This window comes from Lynx rufus, unplaced genomic scaffold (assembly GCF_022079265.1).
Source record: "Lynx rufus isolate CCGP_SWC_20201006 ecotype Redwood Valley unplaced genomic scaffold, mLynRuf1.p SCAF_7, whole genome shotgun sequence".
Lineage (NCBI taxonomy): Eukaryota > Metazoa > Chordata > Mammalia > Carnivora > Felidae > Lynx > Lynx rufus.
In genome coordinates this window covers 81,454,391-81,475,378 of record NW_025814889.1, presented here as the reverse complement: position 1 = coordinate 81,475,378, position 20,988 = coordinate 81,454,391, and the positions used below count along the sequence as shown (strand labels likewise).

Genomic DNA, 20,988 nt, shown 5'->3' with positions numbered 1-20,988 from the left:
GTTTGTGCTGACAGTGTGGGGCCTGCTTGGGATTCTCTCCCTCCCTCTCTCTCTCTCTCTCTCTCTCTCTCTCTCTCGGTCTCTGCCCCTCCTTCGCTCATGCTCTCTCTCTCTCTCTCTCTCTCAAAATAAATAAAAAAAATTTTTTTTAAATCTTTAAAAAAATTAAAAATTGTATAGAATTCCAGTCAAAAATTATGCAGACGGTTCTTCTAATCTCCAATTCACATGTGCAAACCTTCAGTATAAAGTCAATTTATTGATGAGAAAAATGTCCAACCAAACTTATGTTAAAAAAAATCAGATGGGGCGCCTGGGTGGCTAGTCAGTTAAGTGTCTGACTTCAGTTGAGGTCATGATCTCGCAGCTCGTGAGTTCGAGCCCGGTGTAGGGCTCTGTTCTGACAGCTTGGAGCCTGGAGTCTGCTTTGGATTCTGTGTCTCCCTCTCTATCTGCTCCTCCACCCACCCCTCTCTTTCTCATTCTCTGTCAAAAAGAAATAAACATTAGACATTTTTTTACATAATTAAAAAATCAGATGTATAAAATAAGCACTGTATAAAATAAATGTACAAAATAAAAATTTTATAATATACATTCAGTTTACATACACACACATATATGTGTGTGTGTGTGTGTGTGTGTATAAAGATAACAGAAAATTAAAGATATGTAGATAGGTAGATTGATAGAACATGTATATATGCTAAATATACCCATGCCTCAAAATGATTTTAATCAATAAAAGCCTTTTATGTGCAAAATGGAAATAAGAAAAAAAGTTGTAAGGGTGGCTGCGTGGTTCAGTGGTTTAAGCATCCGACTTTTGATTTTGGCTCAGGTCATGATCTCACAGTTCGTGAGTTTGAGCTCTTCATCGGGCTCTGTGATGACAGTGAGGAACCTGATTGGGATTCTCTTTCTCTCCATCTCTGTCCCTTCCTCTCTCTCCCTTTCTCTCTCTCTCTCCCTCTCAAAGTAAATGAATAAAAACAATATTGTATGCAATGTGAACTTCTTCCAGGTAGCCACTAATTGCTTGCCTGACACCACACTGTCACACACATAGTAATGTTAATGATGCCAATATTTTCTCAGGAAAGCAGGCCAATTTCACTCTGAAACCTCTCTTTGACTCATATACGCATAAATACAATGCTTTCATCCTTTGATATATTACCTCTTCGTGCAACTTCTTTTGCACTTAATCTAGCCTTGTGAAGTAACTACTGAATCCCTCCAATGCTTTAATGATCACTCATCTTTTTATATTCTCTTTGCCCTTTCTTTGAATGTAAGCCATATGGGTGCTGCCAACCATTTCTCAAATATGTCTTTCATTGAAATACTTTGCTGTATAAAACTCTGCTTCAATGCTCATATTCCTTGTAATGCCTTATATGAGAAATATGTACTAACTTCTCTATATGCTTAAGCAAGTTTTTGACAACAACCATTTTATGATATATTGGGGTGTCTGTGTGTGTGTCTGTGTGAGCGCGCGCGTCTGCGCGTGCCAATATCTATATAGATATATAGATATGTATTCCCTGCAGGAATGAAATAGCATGGTACCTTTGCTGAGTAAATATTTGTTGAGGATTTATTTAAGCCAAATTAAGTGTCTAAATTACATACTCCATTTTATTGAGACATAATTGATTTGTAATAAATTTCACATGTTTAAAGTATACAGTTTGATAAATTTTGAGATCTGTCATAAACCTATGAAGACTTCACCACAGTCAAGATAACCCTAAAATTGTCTCATACCCCTTTTAATCCTTGCCTTGCAACCCACCCTACACTCTCACATAGAAGATCAGTTTGCTGGGAAAGAATTTATCAGTTTTGCAGCTGTGTGAGTGTTATTCCAAAGAAGAAGAAAGAAAGGGCCTATTTTTACCAACTGCCAACTCTAAGTTCTCCAATTAAGCATTATAAGCATAAAGGTATTCAGATATTCTGTTCCCTTTGCATGTTTTCCACAAATACCCAACATCGTGGCGTTACCATTTTTTCTGTAGATGTTAAATATAGCATATAGCCTATGTTATTTATAGCTATGCTTAATCAATGTTTCATTATACACCTCAGTGAGCAAATGGGTGCTTTATGTTCTAACAGATAATTTATAGGGACTATACTGAGAGCTGTGGTATCTAGGGGCAGTATGTTCTAACTGCAGCTAGAGTTCATGCTGAGATCAATGTGGTGATGAGATCCAAAAGACAAATGGAAATCTAAGCCAGGCAAAAGATTCCAAGAAGAGGATAGAAAACAATATTGGAATATTGAGAATGGAGAGACACACAAATGAATGCAGAGAGATTTCAATAAATCACGTGGGTAAATAGAAAGGTAAGTAGGAGAAACTGGATACAATACATGGTTAACATTTACAACTTCTCTGCACCGTGCTTTATACTGGGAAAAATTTAGAGTCAAGGGATTGTCTGGAATCAGTCATGAATCTTTTATCACTTTGCCATTTCTACATAACAAAGCTCCCTGAAATTTAGTGTCTGAAAACAACAAGCATTATTACTGTTCATGAGTCTCTGGTTCAGCTAGGCAGTTCTGCTGATATGGACTGGGTTCTCCCACTTACTGGGGAATCAATTGGCTCTACGCTAGCCTAGGATGGCCTCGGTAGAGATGAATCAGTTCTACTTCAATAGATGTCTGTCCCAGCAGACTAGCCTTGGTTTGCTCTCATGAGAATTGTGCGGGTGCAAGAGAGAGAGAGAGAGAGAGAGAGAAAGAGAGAGGAATGCATGCTTGGCCTCTTGACACTGACACTCTGAGTTGTCACAACATTCCTTCTGTCATATCTCTTTGCAAAAGCAAGTCACAGGTCTAGGCTAGATTCAAAGGATGAGAAGCAGACATTTTCCTGCTGAGTGGAGCTGTGGAGTCACATAGCAAAAGACATGGCCATTTTCCTATCCATCCACCACACCAGCTCATGAAGAATCACCTAATCACTTTCTTTTGTGTTTTTTTTTCTTTTTTTTTTTTTTTTCTGCTCTGAGCTTCATTATCCTAATCACTTTAAAAGCCGTTTTGACCATATTGGTCTCCCAGGGCTGCCATAACAAATTACAAACCCGGTAGCTTAAAACAACAGAAATGTATTCTTTCACAATTCAGGAGGCCAGATGTGCTGGCTCTGAGGAACATGTGTTTCTTCTAGCTTCTGGTGGTGGCCAACAGTCCTCGGTACCCCTGGCGAGATCTCTCCAGCTTCTGTCTCCATCTTTACATGGCTGTTGGTCCTGTGGATCTGTGGATCTTTGCGTCTCTTAATCTCTCCTTAAATAGTGACAACAGTCATTGGATTTAGGGCCCACTCCAATCTAGTATAACTCTATCTTCACCTGATTACACGTGTAAATGCCCTATTCCAAATAAAGTCACATTCACACATACCCACTTTTAGGACTTCAACTTACCTCTGTGGGGGTCACAATTCGTTTCACAACAGTGATGATATATATTGTGTGGAATATGCTGAAGAGATATCAAGTATCCTGATTACCATTAAAATCATAAGCTTATAAAGTCATAAAATATAGAAAAGCCCAATCTATAGAAGAGTATATAAGAAATAGAGAAAAAGTCAACTAGCATTAGAAAAGCTTCCCTCACTTTCCTTTTGGCCTTCCCTATGGTACCTGGTCAAACACAAGGCATGCTTCTTTTTCAACTTAAAGTGAAGTTCCTTTTGCAAATTGATCCATGAACGTTTTTACCCTATCTCCCACCACTTTGCAGTTTATAAGCCATACATTACTCTTTATTGTTGTCAAATTTTTTATTTCACACGATTTTAGAACTTGCTCCTTTATAGATGATAAAGTGAGTTTCAAAGAGTTTCTGTCTTGACCAAGGTCAACAAGATAGTTAATGAAAGAATCAGCAATGACATCTAGGCTTTTATTTCTATTTTCAACTTTCACTAGTTTTACCTTTCCCCATTTTATCGAGATATAATTGACATATACCACCATATAAGTTTAAGGTATACAGAATAATGTCTTGACATACATATATGACACAATGATTACCACAACAGATTCGGTTAACATGAATCACCTCATACAGTTACAATTTTTTGTCCTCATGATGAGACAGTTTAGGCTCTACCTGCTTAGCAACTCTCAAATTGTCCATACTGCGGAATGAACTGCAGTCTAGTTGCTGTACATTGCATCTCCAGTGCTTATTTATCTTATCACTGGAAGTTTACACCTTTTGATCCCCTTTGCCTATTTCCAACCCCTACCCCCTGCCTCTGCTAACAACAAACATCATCTCTTTTTCTCTGAGCATTTGTTAGATTTCAAATATAAGTGATTTCAGACAGCGTTTGTCTTTACCTGCCTGACATATTTTACTTAGCGTAATGTTCTCAAGGTCCATCCATGTTATCACAAATGGCAGGACTTCCTTCTTTTTTATGGACGCATAGCATTCCATTGCATATACATGTACACACACACACACACACACACACACACACATATACACACACAGTTTCTTTATCCATGCATTTGTCATGGATCCTTCAATTGTTTCCACATCCTGGCTATTGTAAGTAATGCTGCAGTGAACATGGGAATGCATATATCTCTTTCACATAGTGATTTCATTTCCATTGGCTATGTATCCAGAAGTGGAATTGCTAGGTCATATGGTGGTTCTCCTTTTAATTTTTTTGAGGAAACTTCATACTGTGTTCCATAGTGGCCGTTCCAATTTACATTTCCACAACAGTGCACGAGGGTTCCCTTTTATCCACATCCTCTACAGTATTTGGTATCTCTTCTCTTTTTTGATGATAGCCACTCGAACAAGTCCAAGGTGATATCTCATTGTGATTTGAATTTGCATTTCCCTGATGATTAGTGACTTTTAGCACCTTTTCATGTACTTCTTGGCCATGTGAATATCTTCTTTGGAAAAATGTCTATTCAGGTCCTCTGCCCATTTTTAAGTTGGATTATTTGGAGTTTTAGGCTACTGAATTGAATGAGTTCTTTATATATTTTGGCTACTAATCCCTTACCACGTATATAATTTGCAAATATTTTCTCCTATTCTATAGTTTTTTTTTTTTCATTTTGCTGATTGTTTCTTTTGCTGTGCAAAAGCTGTCTATTTTGATACAGGCCCACTTGTTCATTTTTTATTTGTTGCTTTTGCTTGAAGCATTCTATCCAGAAGTCATTGCTAGGACCCATGTCAAGAAGTATTTTCCCTGTTTTCATCTATGAGTTTTATGGTTTCATGTCTTACACTTAAAACTTGAATTTGAGTTAATTTTTGTGAGTGGTGTCAGACAAGGGTCTTCTTTCATTTATGTGTGAATATCCAATTTTCCTACATAATTTATTGAAGTGACTGTCTTTTCTCCATTGAGTATTCTTGACTCCTTGGTCAACTATTCATTGATATGTATGCATCTTGGTTTTAAAAACTAGTATTAGCAACACATATTTGATTTTGCTTTATTCATATGGTTTTTGTTCACATTAACAACTAAAAATTGATTACACAATTATCTTTCTTTTTCTGTCACACTTTTCTTCATAAATCTGTCAATTGTTTTAGGTAAAGAAAATATATCCAACTAACCTGAAAATTAAAAATATCAAAATAGTTTTTAAGGTCACATCCAAAGGCTTATTTTAAAATTATTTTTGCACTGTGTCCAGATGCCCTTAATACACATAGATAAAGTTATTCACTTCTTATTTATGATGAAGGGCAGTTTTTGTCTCTACATATCAATATATTCCATATATACATATGTGTATGTATTTTTTTCTTCTGGATCTAGAATGTTCCTTTCATAACATTCTGGGCGAGCCATTTTGATAGGAACTTACAGATTAATTTTGTCGGATGACACTTGTTCCCTGACTTGTTTTCTATCCATTAGACGTCTTCATTAAATCAAAGAAAAACAACGGAATCCAAAAAAACTCAAACTGACTTTTCATGATTTACCCAGGAAACATATTGAAAAGATAGTGAGAAGTATACTGCATCAATCTCTGGACACTGGGAACTGCCACTGTCACTGCAGTCTCCATGGCCCTGGACACTGGGACCCACTGGCTTCAGGTGGATCCCCACTGTCTCCATTTCTTTGCATTGTTAAATCAGAATTCAGTATCTTATCAATTGAGCTTAGCTTACATGCCCACAAACTGGCTGTAAGGGAGTCTGGTAAAATACATACATGACCTTCAGGTTTCTTCCATGGGAAATGTTTTCTGCCTTCCTTCCCTAAGACTCAAAAAATGAGGAGTCCAGAGGCTAAGCAGTTAGTGAATGATCACTGTTCCCGCCTTTCTGAATGTACCGAATTGTAATAGCACAATGAAAGCTGACATGACTTTGCCACAAATCTGTGCTAGAGATGAGGTTTCATGGAGGATAAATAGTTATTGTGTATTGGATCTTGATTCAAAATAGTGATTATCTGACTACCAAATATGTGGGTTTCATTCTATAATGAATCAACATTGTGAGTGCATTTTATTCTCTTTACTACCTGAAAATCCACAGCACTCACTATCAACATTATTTAATAAAACGAGTTTATAAATGTGCATGTATGTGCATTTCGTAGCATTGATTTTGGTATATTGAGAATTTTGCTTTATGACTTCATTACATAATTGTATTTTTACTAAAGCTCTTAAGTTTTGTCTCCTAACCAAATTTAAAACTCCCTTGGGACAGTGTTATTTCCTCCATGTTAAATAAATAAAGCAATTCTATACACTGGATTGGATTCACAAATTTGACTTGATTGTCATTGAAATAAAGCAAGATAGAATTTTTAAGCTATATTTAAATATCAACCACGTTGATAGCTCATTCTTCTTCCCTCAGTTCTCATACATGTGACAGGATTGGATAATACATAAACTGAACTAACCAATTTTTTAAAATTTGTTTGTCTTTTAATATTTACTTTTGAGAGAGAGAGAGAGAGAGAGAGAGAGAGAGAGAGAGAATGAGTGTGTGGGGGGAGCAGAGAGAGAGAAAGGGAGACACAGAATCCCAAGCAGGCTCCAGGCTCTGAGCTGTTAGCACAGAGCCGGATCCAGGGCTCAAACTCACGAACCACGAGATCATGACCCCAGCCTAGGCTGGTTGCTTAACCAACTGAGCCACAGGTGCCCCTGAACTAACCAATTCCTATTTTAGGGGTGCCAGGTTTGGTCTTTGAGGGCATCTTCTGACACTCAAACTGAAAGACATTTGGAGGAGATATTTCCGGAAAAGCTTATAAATGACAGTAAGGGGACATATATATATAGAAGTGCTCTAATGAATTATAAACGTAAGAAACACTCTTTACAAAATGTTTTTTCACTATCACTAAAAGAGTCAATCATATCACCATAAAGACAATGATAAAAATATCTTTCCAAAGAAAACTCTAGAATACTATTAGTGATGAAAATCTTAGCATTTTGGCGGGGGTGGTGAATTACTTATCAAATCAATACTTTCAATCATCTCTCTGGATATAATAATGACTCTATTAATTGGTTTTTGGAACTCTAAAGAAAAAACCAAGCTGTAAATTGAGGATGACAAGCCTGAAGAAAAAAATGTCTCAAACAGTCTGTGGCTTTATGACTTACATCAATTTTAATGAAACTATATGAAACATAGTAATCGTGTTATAAATTCCTTTCAAGAAGCCAGGGATTATAAATTATATAAGATATGCAATAGATGAATGACTTATGAAAATTTTGGCTGGCATCTTACAAGAAGAAATCAATTTTACATTTTATTCGAAACATAATATATGCATAACTAAAGCATACCATTTAACATGTGAGATCTGATCCTATATTTTCTGTTATTTTCACAACAGTACTATCACTCAGATAGCATTTACTTGCCATTGACTGTTTTCATAAATTGTTGTGTTATTCTATTCTAGTTTGTATTACGCTAGCTTATTAAATGCATACACATGCACTACTAAACTGATTTTAAAAACTCGCAATCTACTCATGAGTCACACACAACTAGTAGAAAAACGTTGCAACAGTCTTACCAGATGGTCATTGAACTTAGTAACATTAATTTTGGGATATATGCATTTAACTTAAAAAACTAAAAGGCCATTGAAGGAGAAAGATTTAAAGAAACTGATATTTCTTACCCTAAACTCCCAATATAGTCAATGGCTACAAATCTCAGGGAATTTCATTTAAATTAAAATAATTATCTCAAGTTGCATATTTGTGATGATTTAAATTTTTTCTGGAAATTGACCAAGAATGATGGAGGTTGGTTACCGCTTAAAAACAAGTCTATACAATTTTGAAAAAAAGGCTAATTGCTAATGAAGACTTGGAGTAACAGATATTATTAGATATAAGTTGCATATTCAAAGCCAATGTATCTTTATGCTCTGGGAAATATTACAGTTTCCAAAACTACATTTGACCCAGTCACATTTTGTCTTCTTAGTTGTTTGAAGGCATTTAAGGTGTTAATTAAAAAAAAAATCCCATCTATAATCATGCTCTATCTGGATGAAAATGTGACTAGAGATTTTTAACACATTACCATATTGAATTTCAGACACAGAAGGGTCTGAATTTAAATTCTTGTGGCTACCTCTCAACAACTCTTTGCCTTGTCAAGAGTCTTAAATTTTCTGATTCCAATATATCTTTTAGAAAATTAAATGTATAATAAGATCTACCTGTTGGGTTGTTGCATGGACATTTATTAAAGACAGTGACTTGATAGATCATGTTGTCTATTATTATCACTACTCTTTTGGTTTTACTATAGTGTCCAGCAAGTATTTTTTGTTTAAATTCTAATAAGTAAAAGTTAATTAGTAAAAATGAATAGATGATTTAGCCAACGATCAAAAAAGTCCAGACCCACATCATCAAATGTTAATACTAAAATAATCTTATTAAATAACTTCATTTAAAACAGCTACGCATATAAACAATTTGAAACATGAATTCTTGGCAACTAGAAGTCTCTACCTTTTAATACATATTTTAAAAAGTTAGTAAAACACAGTACATGATTATATTTGCATCACATTAGCTGCAGAATGTATAGAGGTTTGTGGTGAATATTTTCATTTACACTTCATGATTTTCTATTCTGATTTGTGCCCCACAAGGCTGGCCTTTATATACTGCACCAATAGACATTCTTGCCCTCTGTCTCAGATTTTTTTTAAGTTTATTTATTTCTTTTGAGAGAACAAGAGAGCAAGAGTGGTGGAGGGGGAGAGAGAGAGAGAGAGAGAGAGAGAGAGAGAGAGAGAGAGAATCCCAACCAGGCTATGCACTAGCTGTGCAGAGCTAGATGTAGGGCTTCAACTCATAAACTGCAAGATTATGACCTGAGCAGATCAAGAGTTGGACCTCAACCAACTGAGCCACACAGGTGCCCCTCAGATTTGGTTGGATGAAGAACAGGAATCGGCAAATTTGAGAGTCAGGATGGAATAAGACTGGGATGGCTGCCTTCCTCTACTAAAAACCAGAATTCCTGTTGAGTGACTTTTATTTATTGTAGTAGGATTATCCTCGTTCCAGTTAATACTCCTCTTTGTCCCTTCAGGGCAAGAGATATGGAATTTCCATCCTATCAGCTGTGTGACAGTTATCTAACTCCATCTCCCCAATTTGTTAAGAGCCCCCTCATTAATATTCTCTCAATGATTCCAATTTGAAAGTACCATCCATCTCTTGCTGAGACTCAGACTGATACACTGAGATCCACCCATCACAGTAAGTGATACTGACAAAATCAAAGCAAATCTTATATTCTTTTTAAGCTTTTGTCAGTGGGTCCTGCTGCCCTTGCTTTGCTTAGAACCACTCTAGACAATAGAATTCAAAACACATCTAACTTCTGCAAGACTTTTTGAGTGACTGTCCTCTTGACAGCCCCCTTCACTTCATTGTTCCTTAGGCTGTAGATGATCGGATTTAACATAGGAGTGATGACAGTGTATGACAATGACACTAGCTTCTTGCTTTCAGGGGACTGGCTGGATTTGGGCCGTAGGTAGGTCAAGCTGGCGGTTCCATAGAAAAGGGATACCACAATGAGGTGTGATGAACAGGTGGAGAATGCCTTCTGGCGACCAGTAGCAGATGGCATCCTGAGGACAGTTGTGATAATGCGGATGTAGGAGACCAAAATGAGGGAAAAAGGAAACATAATAAACAGTAGTGTGGAGGCAAGTGCTTGCATTTCATACATGCTTGTATCCTGAGTGACTAGTTTCAACACTGGAGGACCATCACAAAAAAAGTGGTCTATGGTATTTGGTCCACAGAAAGGAAGGGCCATCAACCAAACTGTTTGTAGCATAGAGACAGGAACACCAGACATCCAAGAGCCGACAGCCATCCACAAGCACAGGGACCTATTCATTATGACTGAATAACGGAGAGGGTTACAGATGGCCACAAAGCGATCATAAGCCATCATAGACAGAAGAAAACATTCAGAGCTGCCAAAGAAGAAGAAAAAGTACATCTGGGCACCACAGCCTACAAAAGAGATGATTTTCCTTGGAGACACTAGATCGACCAGCATCTTCGGCACCATGACCAAGGTAAAACAGACTTCGAGAAGTGATAGGTTTCGGAGAAAGAAGTACATGGGTGTCTGAAGAGCAGGATCCACACTGGTAACTGTGACGATAAGGAAGTTGCCCAACAAAGTGACTGTATAGATGACCAGGAACAAAATAAAGAGGGAAACTTGCATCTCAGGGTTATTTGTAAAACCGAGAAGAAGAAATTCAGTGACTCTGGTGTGATTTTCACAAATCATGTCTCAGACTAGTTTCTCTGTAAGAATCAAATATGTGCACGAAAGGATATTGTTTAAATACAGGTATAATCTCAAATATATCAATAAAATCCATAAAAGCATCACTGTGCTCAGGCATCTCATCGTTCTATTCCTCTGATGCAGAAATAATGTTTACAATAAAATATAAGCAAGATCAAAGAAATATTTTGCATGACTCTTACTAATTGCTTATCACGTAGGTGCAGTTTTTTTTTGTTTTTTTGTGTGTTTTTTTTTTGTTTTTTTTTGTCAGTAGTGACAGCCTGCAGCTCATGTTCTTCATCAGAGGTATGCCGTTGTCAGGATTAAGTAGAAGTAGTTTAGGCAGATGATATTTAAAATAGAATCATCTACTAATTTTTAAAAATATGAAATAAATCCAGGGAACAAAAAGAGAAATTATGGGTGAGTTTGACTTTTGGAATCTTTTAGGATATAGATTGCATGTTTATAAGAATGGAGTGTGTACTCCACACCATCATCTTCTATGTACATATACATTTACATATACGTTTACATGTGCACACACATGTATGTATATATGAAAAACAATTGATAAACATAGTAAAAAATAAGCATAACTTACATGTTTGATTTTGGTGTTTTTCTGTGATCTTCCTGGGGCTACTAACTTATGTGATTTTTAATATTGTCTCTTGAACCATAATTTGACTTCCCTGGGCCCCTATTTCTACTACTGACATAAGTATGGTCCTATTATTTGTGTTGGGCTTAAAAATCCTTCTGAACAATTGTGACTTGTTCACAAGGAGAAGTCCTCCTTCCAAATTCAGTTATCATTAAGTAGAGATGGGTAGGATGTTGAACTAGGGTTCAACAAAAGACCACAGGGAAAGCAAAATAGAGAAATTTATTACTCACTGGTCCTGGAGGAGGCACACAGCTCACTCAAGGTGCCACATGGGGAAGTCAAGGCACAGTGCAGGCAGAGAGAGTGAAGCAGGAGCTGGGGCACATACTTGTATTAGAATCTGAGAGTGGGGTACTTTGGGGTTCCCTGGCTAAGGCCATTTTGGTCAATTTAGACCAAAAAGAGCATGACTTAGGTATGCTTTCTTGGGGTTTTTATCTAAGGGCTAAGGAAAGAGCCCCAGGAGACAGGGGAATCTATGATTTATCACAAAGGCGGTTGGGGAATCATATCAGGAGCTTATATTTACTTGTGATTCTGGGCTGTTACCTAAGGTTTGCATTCAAGCGGCGGCCGGGGGGAGGTTAATATCAGTTCAAGGGCCCTGCAGGCAATCTGGCTACCCCAAAAAGATGTCAAGTCAGCAGCATCATGAGGTAGTTTAGCTAAACTCTGAATAGACTGTCAATCATTTCCAAAACTGCACGGTCAGAAGTGAGAGTTAGTCACTATTGTGCATCCACTAAAAATCTAGCCATAAAAGTATTCACTCATTTATTATGAACTCAGTTGCTATACCTTATTGAGAATTAAGTATTGTGACCAAAAGTAGAATTAGACAAATATTTTCTGTACAAGCTTTACTCAGCAATAGCATAGCAGACATTAGTAATGTCAGAAACATATTGGAAAAATAATTACTCATAATGCTACGTTGAGACTGAGATGAACAATGTTTTTTTTTAATAGTGGGGTTAGGTGAATATTGGATCTACTATTTTACAGTACACTTTCTAATTTAATTCAGAAAAATACTTAACTACTTCCTTCTATAGTAAAAATGTTTAAAACAGATTTCCCTTCTGAAAGAAAGGAGCTGAAAACTCACAGCTTCTGGATCCATTCTGAAATAAGTGGCTCATTCGAGAATTCTGCTTTAATTCCATCCCAAATATATGTACTTGTGATACTCTCTCACTTGTCTATTTTGCTTACTCTAAGTTCTGAAGCCAACTTCCTCAGTAGCATAAGGAAAGGAATGTTGGTGCTCCCACACTCTCCATTCCCCTAGAAGTCCCAGAATCACAGGGACAGATGTAACGGTAATTGTGCCCATTAGCCTCTCACCATTATTGCAAAACATACTTCAATACCATTCTCATCATCAGTGAAAGAACAACATTGTTGTTGGTACATTTAGCAAAACTGATAAAAAGCTTCACATGTATTTTCATGCTCACCAGCATTTTGCAACAATTCCATACTTGTCGTGGCACTAAAATTACTCCATTATTTGGAGAAAAATAAGAATATGAGAGTTGATGAAAGTATCCCTATTTTATTGAAATTTATTCATTTATATTTATTATATTATGATTTTTAGTTATGCCTAAAATGCCCGAGCCACTACCGCCCCTCAGAACTCTGATATTGATGCCACAGAAAGCAATGCTAGGTTGAATGGCTGAACTTTGAGTGATCAAGCTCTACAGTGTACCATCCGTGGTCTCTAATGTAAAATAAGAATAAGGCTATCCAAGAAAATCACCATTTTCTTGATTGCTTAAAAATTAGTGTTGTAAATTTTTCACCATGCCTGGGCACATTTAAATTCAAAATTTTGGAAAATTAGGGGTTGATAATATCATAGAATGTGTCTCCAAGTGTTCCTCTCACTCCTGCTATAATCCTAAAAACCCTACTGACTACATTGCATATATCCTCTTTGGGAAAGATTTGTCAGCAGTGATTACAAGCAATACCACAGATTTATATTATCTTTTTTAAAATTCGCAAACTGTGACCGAGTTGCCATGATTACTACATGCTCTAGAGAATATAAAATTTTACTTGCTGCATAGCATTTTGATAACTTAATGACATTTACTTAAGTCCGCTAACTTAGCTGGCTATATCTCAGGAGTCCAAAGAGCTCTTTCACTTCTTACTAAGCTGGTCAGCCTCCAACATTTCTGAAGAAACAGACTTTACCTTTCATTCTAGCCAGGTTTCTCCCAAATATATATTTTCCCATTAAAAAAATTGATTATGGATCTTTGCAATTACATCATCAGTATTTGGAACACCAGACAAAGTTGAAATCATCATTACATGTCTCTTACTGGAACAGTACAACACAAAGTGTAGTTACTTAATTGGAAAATGAATGAACCCAGTCTCTGAATTGAAAAGACTTTGCATGGTTGTAATCCACAGCCTTCCTTAAGTACACAACTCTCATTTTTTCCTTCATACTCATTTCTTTACCATTCTATAGCTTTCTAGACAGAACAAGGACCCCATTATTTTTTGTTTTATTTTAATAAATTATAAGCTTATTCCTTTTTCCATAAAGTCCTATATTTACTTGTCTTAAAATGTTTTTATTATACACAGATATGCAGATAATAATGAGTTTTTTTTTAATTGAGGGAAGAAATAAGCCATAAAGAATATCTGGATATATCTTACCAAATAAAACCTTGTATTTCTTCTTTAATTAGAAGTTTCATGACAATTTTAAAGATACATAATTTTGTTTATTGCTTCAAATTTTCAGAACTAAGCAAATACCTTGGACACACTAACCTGCTCTGCAATGACACTAAGTGGTGGATATATTTTAGTAGTAATATTTAAAAGTGTGACTGGCTTTGGGGAAATGACCCAAGGGACATTAGAAGGAACTACTATTAATTACACACCTGTTTAAATCTCATAGTGGAGAATGTAGAATTTTCATGAAACTGCCTATATTTTTTAAGGCATAATGACTGCAATTCAATATGTATTTTTCAATAATAGATATTTTGTGGTGGGTCTATTGGGCACACTGGTCAAATCCCTCAGGATTACAACTATTAATATGCCAAGACTGTATAAGGAACAGAGATTTTCATTTTCCCTGTAAGATTTTTGTATTTTTTATGGAACAGATTTTGGTCCAATACTGACAAAAGAGATTTGTAGTACGTCCTTGAAACTTACATGATTTTTAAATTTCAAATTTTAATTCATTTGTAAATGTTATCTTAAACATATATTTTTCTAGTAATAATCATTTCAAATGATTAAACACCTCAAGTTAAGCTGATAATTGGCACGTATTTTATTGCAGTCTTATACCCTAAATAGTTTGGCTGTTGGTTTGTTTTAATAGGAGAACACTGTAGACAGTACCAAATTTCATACAACATTCCATGGAAGTAGTATCTTATAATGTCTAAGTTAATGCCATAAAAAAATGAGTAATTTTTCTTTTTTAATACTTGGAATATTTTATTTTTGGAATTTCTAAAGCTATTTCAATTCACTAGATAGAGACAACTACCTACTAAATACACTGTGTAAGCTCAGTGTGTAAGTGTCCAATTGCCACTTTACAGTAGTCTAGCTCCTGGCCAGTTCCTAAAGTCAGCTTGTACAACACATCCCCTGAGTATATATTACTGCCACCTTGTGAGTCATTCATCATAACTATTTTAGCTGATAATTTTCCAGTTGTTACACATTTGCATTTGCCTGAAAAAACATCAGTGATTCTTTTCCATAGATTTTTTTCTTCACCTACGAAGTGACAGGCACTGTGCTAAACAGCAGGTTTGAAAGGTACACTAGACACGGATGCCCATCTCAAAAAGATTGCATTATAATTCTAATTTAACAAAATTCACCTTTTATCTTCACACGTTTATTGTTTTTTTCTTCCATAGATATTTCACACCCCTTCAAAAACTTTTTACAAAACTCAACCATAATCGCTAATAGTGGTTACATGAATCTACACATGCAATAAAATGGTATAGAGCCATTCACGTGTATTCACATTTTGTAAAATGTCAACTTAGTGTGTTTGATGTCCTGCTTTATGTTTAACTAAAATGTGCACGTGACCACCCTGTACTATCTTTGCAACTTCTTGTGAATCTGTATCATTTATAACCATGAAATTCATTTTGAAAGAGTAAAGAATGAAGATATGTCAGCAGGATAGGCTATCTAGTGGCTCTTGAATAAAGATAAAGTATGTCCTTACATTCGTCTAGGATTTGGTCCATAGATTTCAGTTTTGGAATTTCAATATGTGAATTAATCCTGAGGAATCCAAGTTCTTAGAAGGTGATGAACACAAATTAAACTCACACCAAATGTGGTGTGTAAATGTGAAAAGTGTGTAAACACTTAAGATGTGTAAAATCTATTTGTGTGCTTTAAACTGAGGGATGTATCTTTTAAAAAAATGTAATGAATATAGTTTACACGTTTCATTTTTTTAACTTAAATAAAATCCTCCCAACGTGGGCTTTGAACTCAGGACCCCAAGATCAAGAGTTGCATTCTAAGAGTCATTTCTAAGAATTCACGTGATTAGATTGAGCCAACTCAGATTTCTCAGAATAATCTCCCCATATTAAAGTCTCTAGTATTTTTACATCTACAAAATGCCTTTTTTCCATACAAGTTAACATATTCACAGCTTTGGGGGCTTAGGGCATGGACATCTTTGAGGAGCCATTGATCTTCCTGCCATGTTGACTTGCCAAAAACATTATCTGGAATTCATAAAATTCCTAATTAAAGTGCAATTCATATGTTTGCTTTTAATTACAACAAGAAATAATGACAACAATTCATCCCTAGAATTTTCAAAATAATAGTAAGTTAAACCCAATGAAAATGGAAGGAAAGTGTGCCTGGGTGACTCATAAAGAGTCTGTTAAGCCTCCGATTCTTGTTTTTGGCTCAGGTCGTGATCTCATGGTCGTGAGATCAAACCTTGCATCAGACTCCACACTGAACATGGAGCCTTCTTGGGATTCTCTTTCTCCCTTTCTCCCTACCCCTCCCCTGCTAGTGCTTGCTTTCTCCCTTTCTCTCTCTCTTTCTCAAAATAAATAAAACATTTAAAAAAATGAAATAAATTTGGGGCGTCTCAGTGGATCAGTCAATTAAGCATCTGACTTCGGCTCAGGTCATGATCTCCTGGTTCATGAGTTTGAGTCCCGTGTCAGGCTCTGTGCTGACAGCTCAGACCCTGGAGCCTGCTTCGGATTCTGTGTCTCCCTCTCTCTGTGCTCCTCCTTCTCTCATGCTCTGTCTCTCTTTCTCTTCCTAAAAGTAAAAATAAACATTAAAAAAATTTTTTAATAAAAAATGAAATAAATAAAAAAAAGAAAATGGAAGGAAATAAAACAAAGAAAACATCAGAGATTAGTGAAACAAAATGTTATGTACAGAGGAGAATAATAGTGGACCCAGCATTGATCTTTGAAAAGATAAAATTTGGCAATGTTCTGGCAAGATACACTCAGAAAATAAAGCAAATAATAAAAAAGTAATAAATAATAAATAAAAGGTATCTCTATTCAGGTATTCCAGATTAAAAAAGAATGAGTGTCAAATAAAGATAACACTGAGGAAAAAAAGATAGTTTTCTAAAACTGACTCAAGAAAAAATGGATAACTGGATTAGACATACAATTTTGCAAAAGATGAATCAGTAGTCAAAAGAATTTCCCCCCAAAATAGACCCAGATGACTTCACCAGAAAATTCTACCAGACAATTTACAACAGAACAAACACAAAAACACACAATCAAGTCTTTCACAAACTGTTTTTTGTGTAATAATAGAAGAGATGTTAGTACAGTAAAACCTTGGTTTGCGAGCACAAGTTTTTCTGGAAAAGTGCTTATAATCCAAAGCACTCGTATATCAAAATGAATTTCCCCCCAAGAAATAATGGAAACTCAGATGATTCATTCCACAACCCAAAAATATTCATATAAAAATGATTGCAATACTGCAATATAATGCAACATAATAAAGAAAATACAAAGTGTAAAGAAAAATAAATTAATCTGTGCTTACCTTTGAAAAAAAGCTTTATGGCTGGTGTGAGGGAGACAAGAGAGTTTGTGTAGAACAACTTTCACTATCACTAGTGGAATCTCTGCTTTCTATTGACTTAATGGAATCTTTTTCTTTTTGTGCAACTTTAACAAGGAACCCAGACAATGACACTTGTTTTTGCCTCCTTTTGAGGATTTCACAGAAATTTGACATTGCATTGTTGTTAAACAGATTCATCGCTCGCACTACAGCCTTATTCATGTGGTTCCTTTCTACAAAATTTTGCCCTGTTTCTCACATCTTACCCTTCTCCCTAATCTCGTTTGAAGTGAAGGATTCCTCCACCTTTTTCTCCTTCTTCTCTGCGGACAAGATGCAAATGTAAACTTCTTACAAAATCTTGCAATTTCGGTCACTCGCATACCTTGTTCGTACTTCTCAATGATTTCCTTCTTAATTTCCACTAAAATAACCTCCTTCTTCTTACCATCTTTCTTTTCAACATTTTTTCTGCATGGGGGTCATTGTATATGTTCGCATGGATGTTGACTACAGTACAGTATTAATAAACTCTTTTAATATACTGTATGTAATGTAACTGGCAATAAGGCAGCAGAGGAAAGGGTCTATATCTGCAGACAGCCTGACCTAGAATGAAGCAAATCATTGCTAAGCTTACTCTTGTATGGAAAAGCAAAGGACTGTCCATAGGTGCTTTGAAGTGACAAAAAAAAAAAAAAACACTAGTGCCAGTTGTGGGCACCTTCCAATGTTCTGAAAAATCACTGATTTCTGCCAAACACTGCGGCCTGAGACCAAAAATCTGAGCATGGGAGATGATCACCCACAATCCCACAGACAGAGAGAAAGAGAGAGAATCCCCTTTATACTAAACATGAATGAGATTTTGAGATTTTTGTCCATGGAATTTTGTTCAGATACACTTCATCTTTAATATGTTCATCATAATGTAATGACAGAAAAACAAATTATTTTATTTTTCATTATGTTTCTAGGTTGTGGTGATTAAATGGGTAAAACATTATTAAAAATCACCTAGCTCATGTCCTGACACTGAGGAACCATATAGTAATAGTTGCTATCACTTTACTAATAACTGATTAGCTTTGATAAAATTCACGGTATTGTCACTTAATTAATTAATCTTATTAAAAGACTATCCAAATACTGTTGCAAATGCTAAGTTACTCTTTGTCTCAAATCAAACATTGTAAGTCCTAGAAGCACAGATCTTATTATGATAAATGGCTGTTTGTAATTTTCTACCCTGAGATGTTCATAGTTTTCTAAGTTAGTAATTTAATTCAAATATTAAAATATATGTTATATCATTTTATTTCCAAAATAAGGACTAGAGAGCTTTTTTTCAGATGGTTCCTTCACACCAGATATGGCATATGGTTCTCCATCTTAAAAACATAATGAATAACAATAATAAATAATCTTATCCTGTCTTTTGTTTTTCTCTAGGTATCACCCTGTCTATCTCTTCCCCTTCATGAGCAAACTTCTCCCACATGTTGCTGCCACTGGTTTCTTTTTTTTTTTTCTTTTCAATATATGAAGTTTATTGTCAAATTGATTTCCATACAACAGCCAGTGCTCATCCCAAAAGGTGCCCTCCTCAATACCCATCACCCACCCTTCCCTCCCTCCCACCCCCCATCAACCCTCAGTTTGCTTTCAGTTTTTTAGAGTCTCTCATGCTTTGGCTCTCTTCCACTCTAACCTCTTGTTTTTTTTTCCTTCCCCTCCCCCATGGGTTTCTGTTAAGTTTCTCAGGATCCACATAAGAGTGAAACCATATGGTATCTGTCTTTGTCTGTATGGCTCATTTCACTTAGCATAACACTCTCCAGTTCCATCCACGTTGCTACAAAGGGCCATATTTCATTCTTTCTCATTGCCACGTAGTACTCCATTGTGTATATAAACCACAATTTCTTTATCCATTCATCAGTTGATGGACATTTAGGCTCTTTCCATAATTTGGCTATTGTTGAGAGTGCTGCTATAAACATTGGGGTACAAGTGCCCCTATGCATCAGTACTCCTGTATCCCTTGAGTAAATTCCTAGCAGTGCTATTGCTGGGTCATAGGGTAAATCTCTTTTTAATTTTTTGAGGAACCTCCACACTGTTTTCCAGAATGCTGCCACTGGTTTCTTTCACTTTTTTATTTCTATTTACCCATAAATAACTTCAGTCTGTTTCATGCTCTTAACTGTCTTTCCCTTGCTGTGCAGAAACGTTTTTATTTGATGTAGTCCCACTTGTTTATTTTTGCCTTTCTTGCCTGTGCTCCAAAAATCATTAAGACCAATTTCAAAGAGGGATATTATTTAGCCATAAAAAAATAAAGAAATACTGCCAATTGTGACAACATGGATGGACTCGGAGGGCATTAGGCTAAGTCAAATAAGTCAGAAACAGAAGGACATATACCATATGATCTCAGTTATGTGGAGTCTAAAAAAAAATTGAACTCGAAACAGAGAGTAGAATGAGTTGGGGAGTGGGAGAAATGGATAGATGTTGATCAAAGGGTAAAAGCTTTCAGTTATAAGATGAGTAAGTTTGGGGATATAATGTATATAGCATGATGGTATTAGTTAATAATACTTCATTGTATACTTGAACTTTGCTAAGACAACATATCCTAAGCTTTGTCATTACACTCAAAATGATAACAATGCATGGTGATTTAGGTGTTCATTATCCTAATTGTGAAAATTATTTCACAATTATATGTATATTATATGTAATTGTCATGTGTAAACTTTAAATATGTAAAATTTTATTTTCCAATTATATCTCCATAAAACTAGAAACAAAATTTTAAAATGTGTTATGTTTGAAAATAAAAATTCTCAGAATGAATGAGTTTTTCCACTTCTTGAGGAAGTGCAGAAAACACATTGTTCACGTTTCTGACAAATAATTTTAATTAGAAGCATTCAAAATTAGGAACTGCCCTGTTAAGGTCTATTTATTTATGTTGTTAATTTCCACATAGATAATTAAGTGAAAGCCATCTGTGGTGTTAATGGAGCTTCTTTGTCCCTGCACTGTGCCTACAATATCACAAAGACCTGAACAGTCACTGTCCATTTGAGGAGCTTAAAGAAGATTACCATGGCAAACATTCATAAATCCAATAATTAGTTCAATTGCATAATGGAAATCCATTAGAAACTTTTCATTTTACACATTGAAACTTAACTGATGTAACTAACAGTAATAGATTCTCTCTGGAAAATGTGTTCAAAAAATGAAAACGAAATTTACATCGAATGTTCATTGTTGTTTCTGAAGAAATCCCTCTTGAGAGAAATCTAATTAAACTGTGCAGTGAA

General features: G+C 35.6%; 1 protein-coding gene across 1 annotated transcript; it reads right to left on the bottom strand.

The window, feature by feature from the left end:
* Positions 1-9,915: 9,915 nt before the first annotated feature.
* On the bottom strand, positions 9,916-10,866 carry LOC124502710 (olfactory receptor 10A7). Its single transcript, XM_047067435.1, has one exon. It carries the CDS (start codon positions 10,864-10,866, stop codon positions 9,916-9,918), a length of 951 nt encoding a protein of 316 aa, XP_046923391.1.
* Positions 10,867-20,988: the final 10,122 nt, after the last annotated feature.

Bases quoted from the DNA above. Each gene is read 5' to 3' on its own strand.
- LOC124502710 (XM_047067435.1), bottom strand. From the start codon at position 10,866: ATGATTTGTGAAAATCACACCAGAGTCACTGAATTTCTTCTTCTCGGT.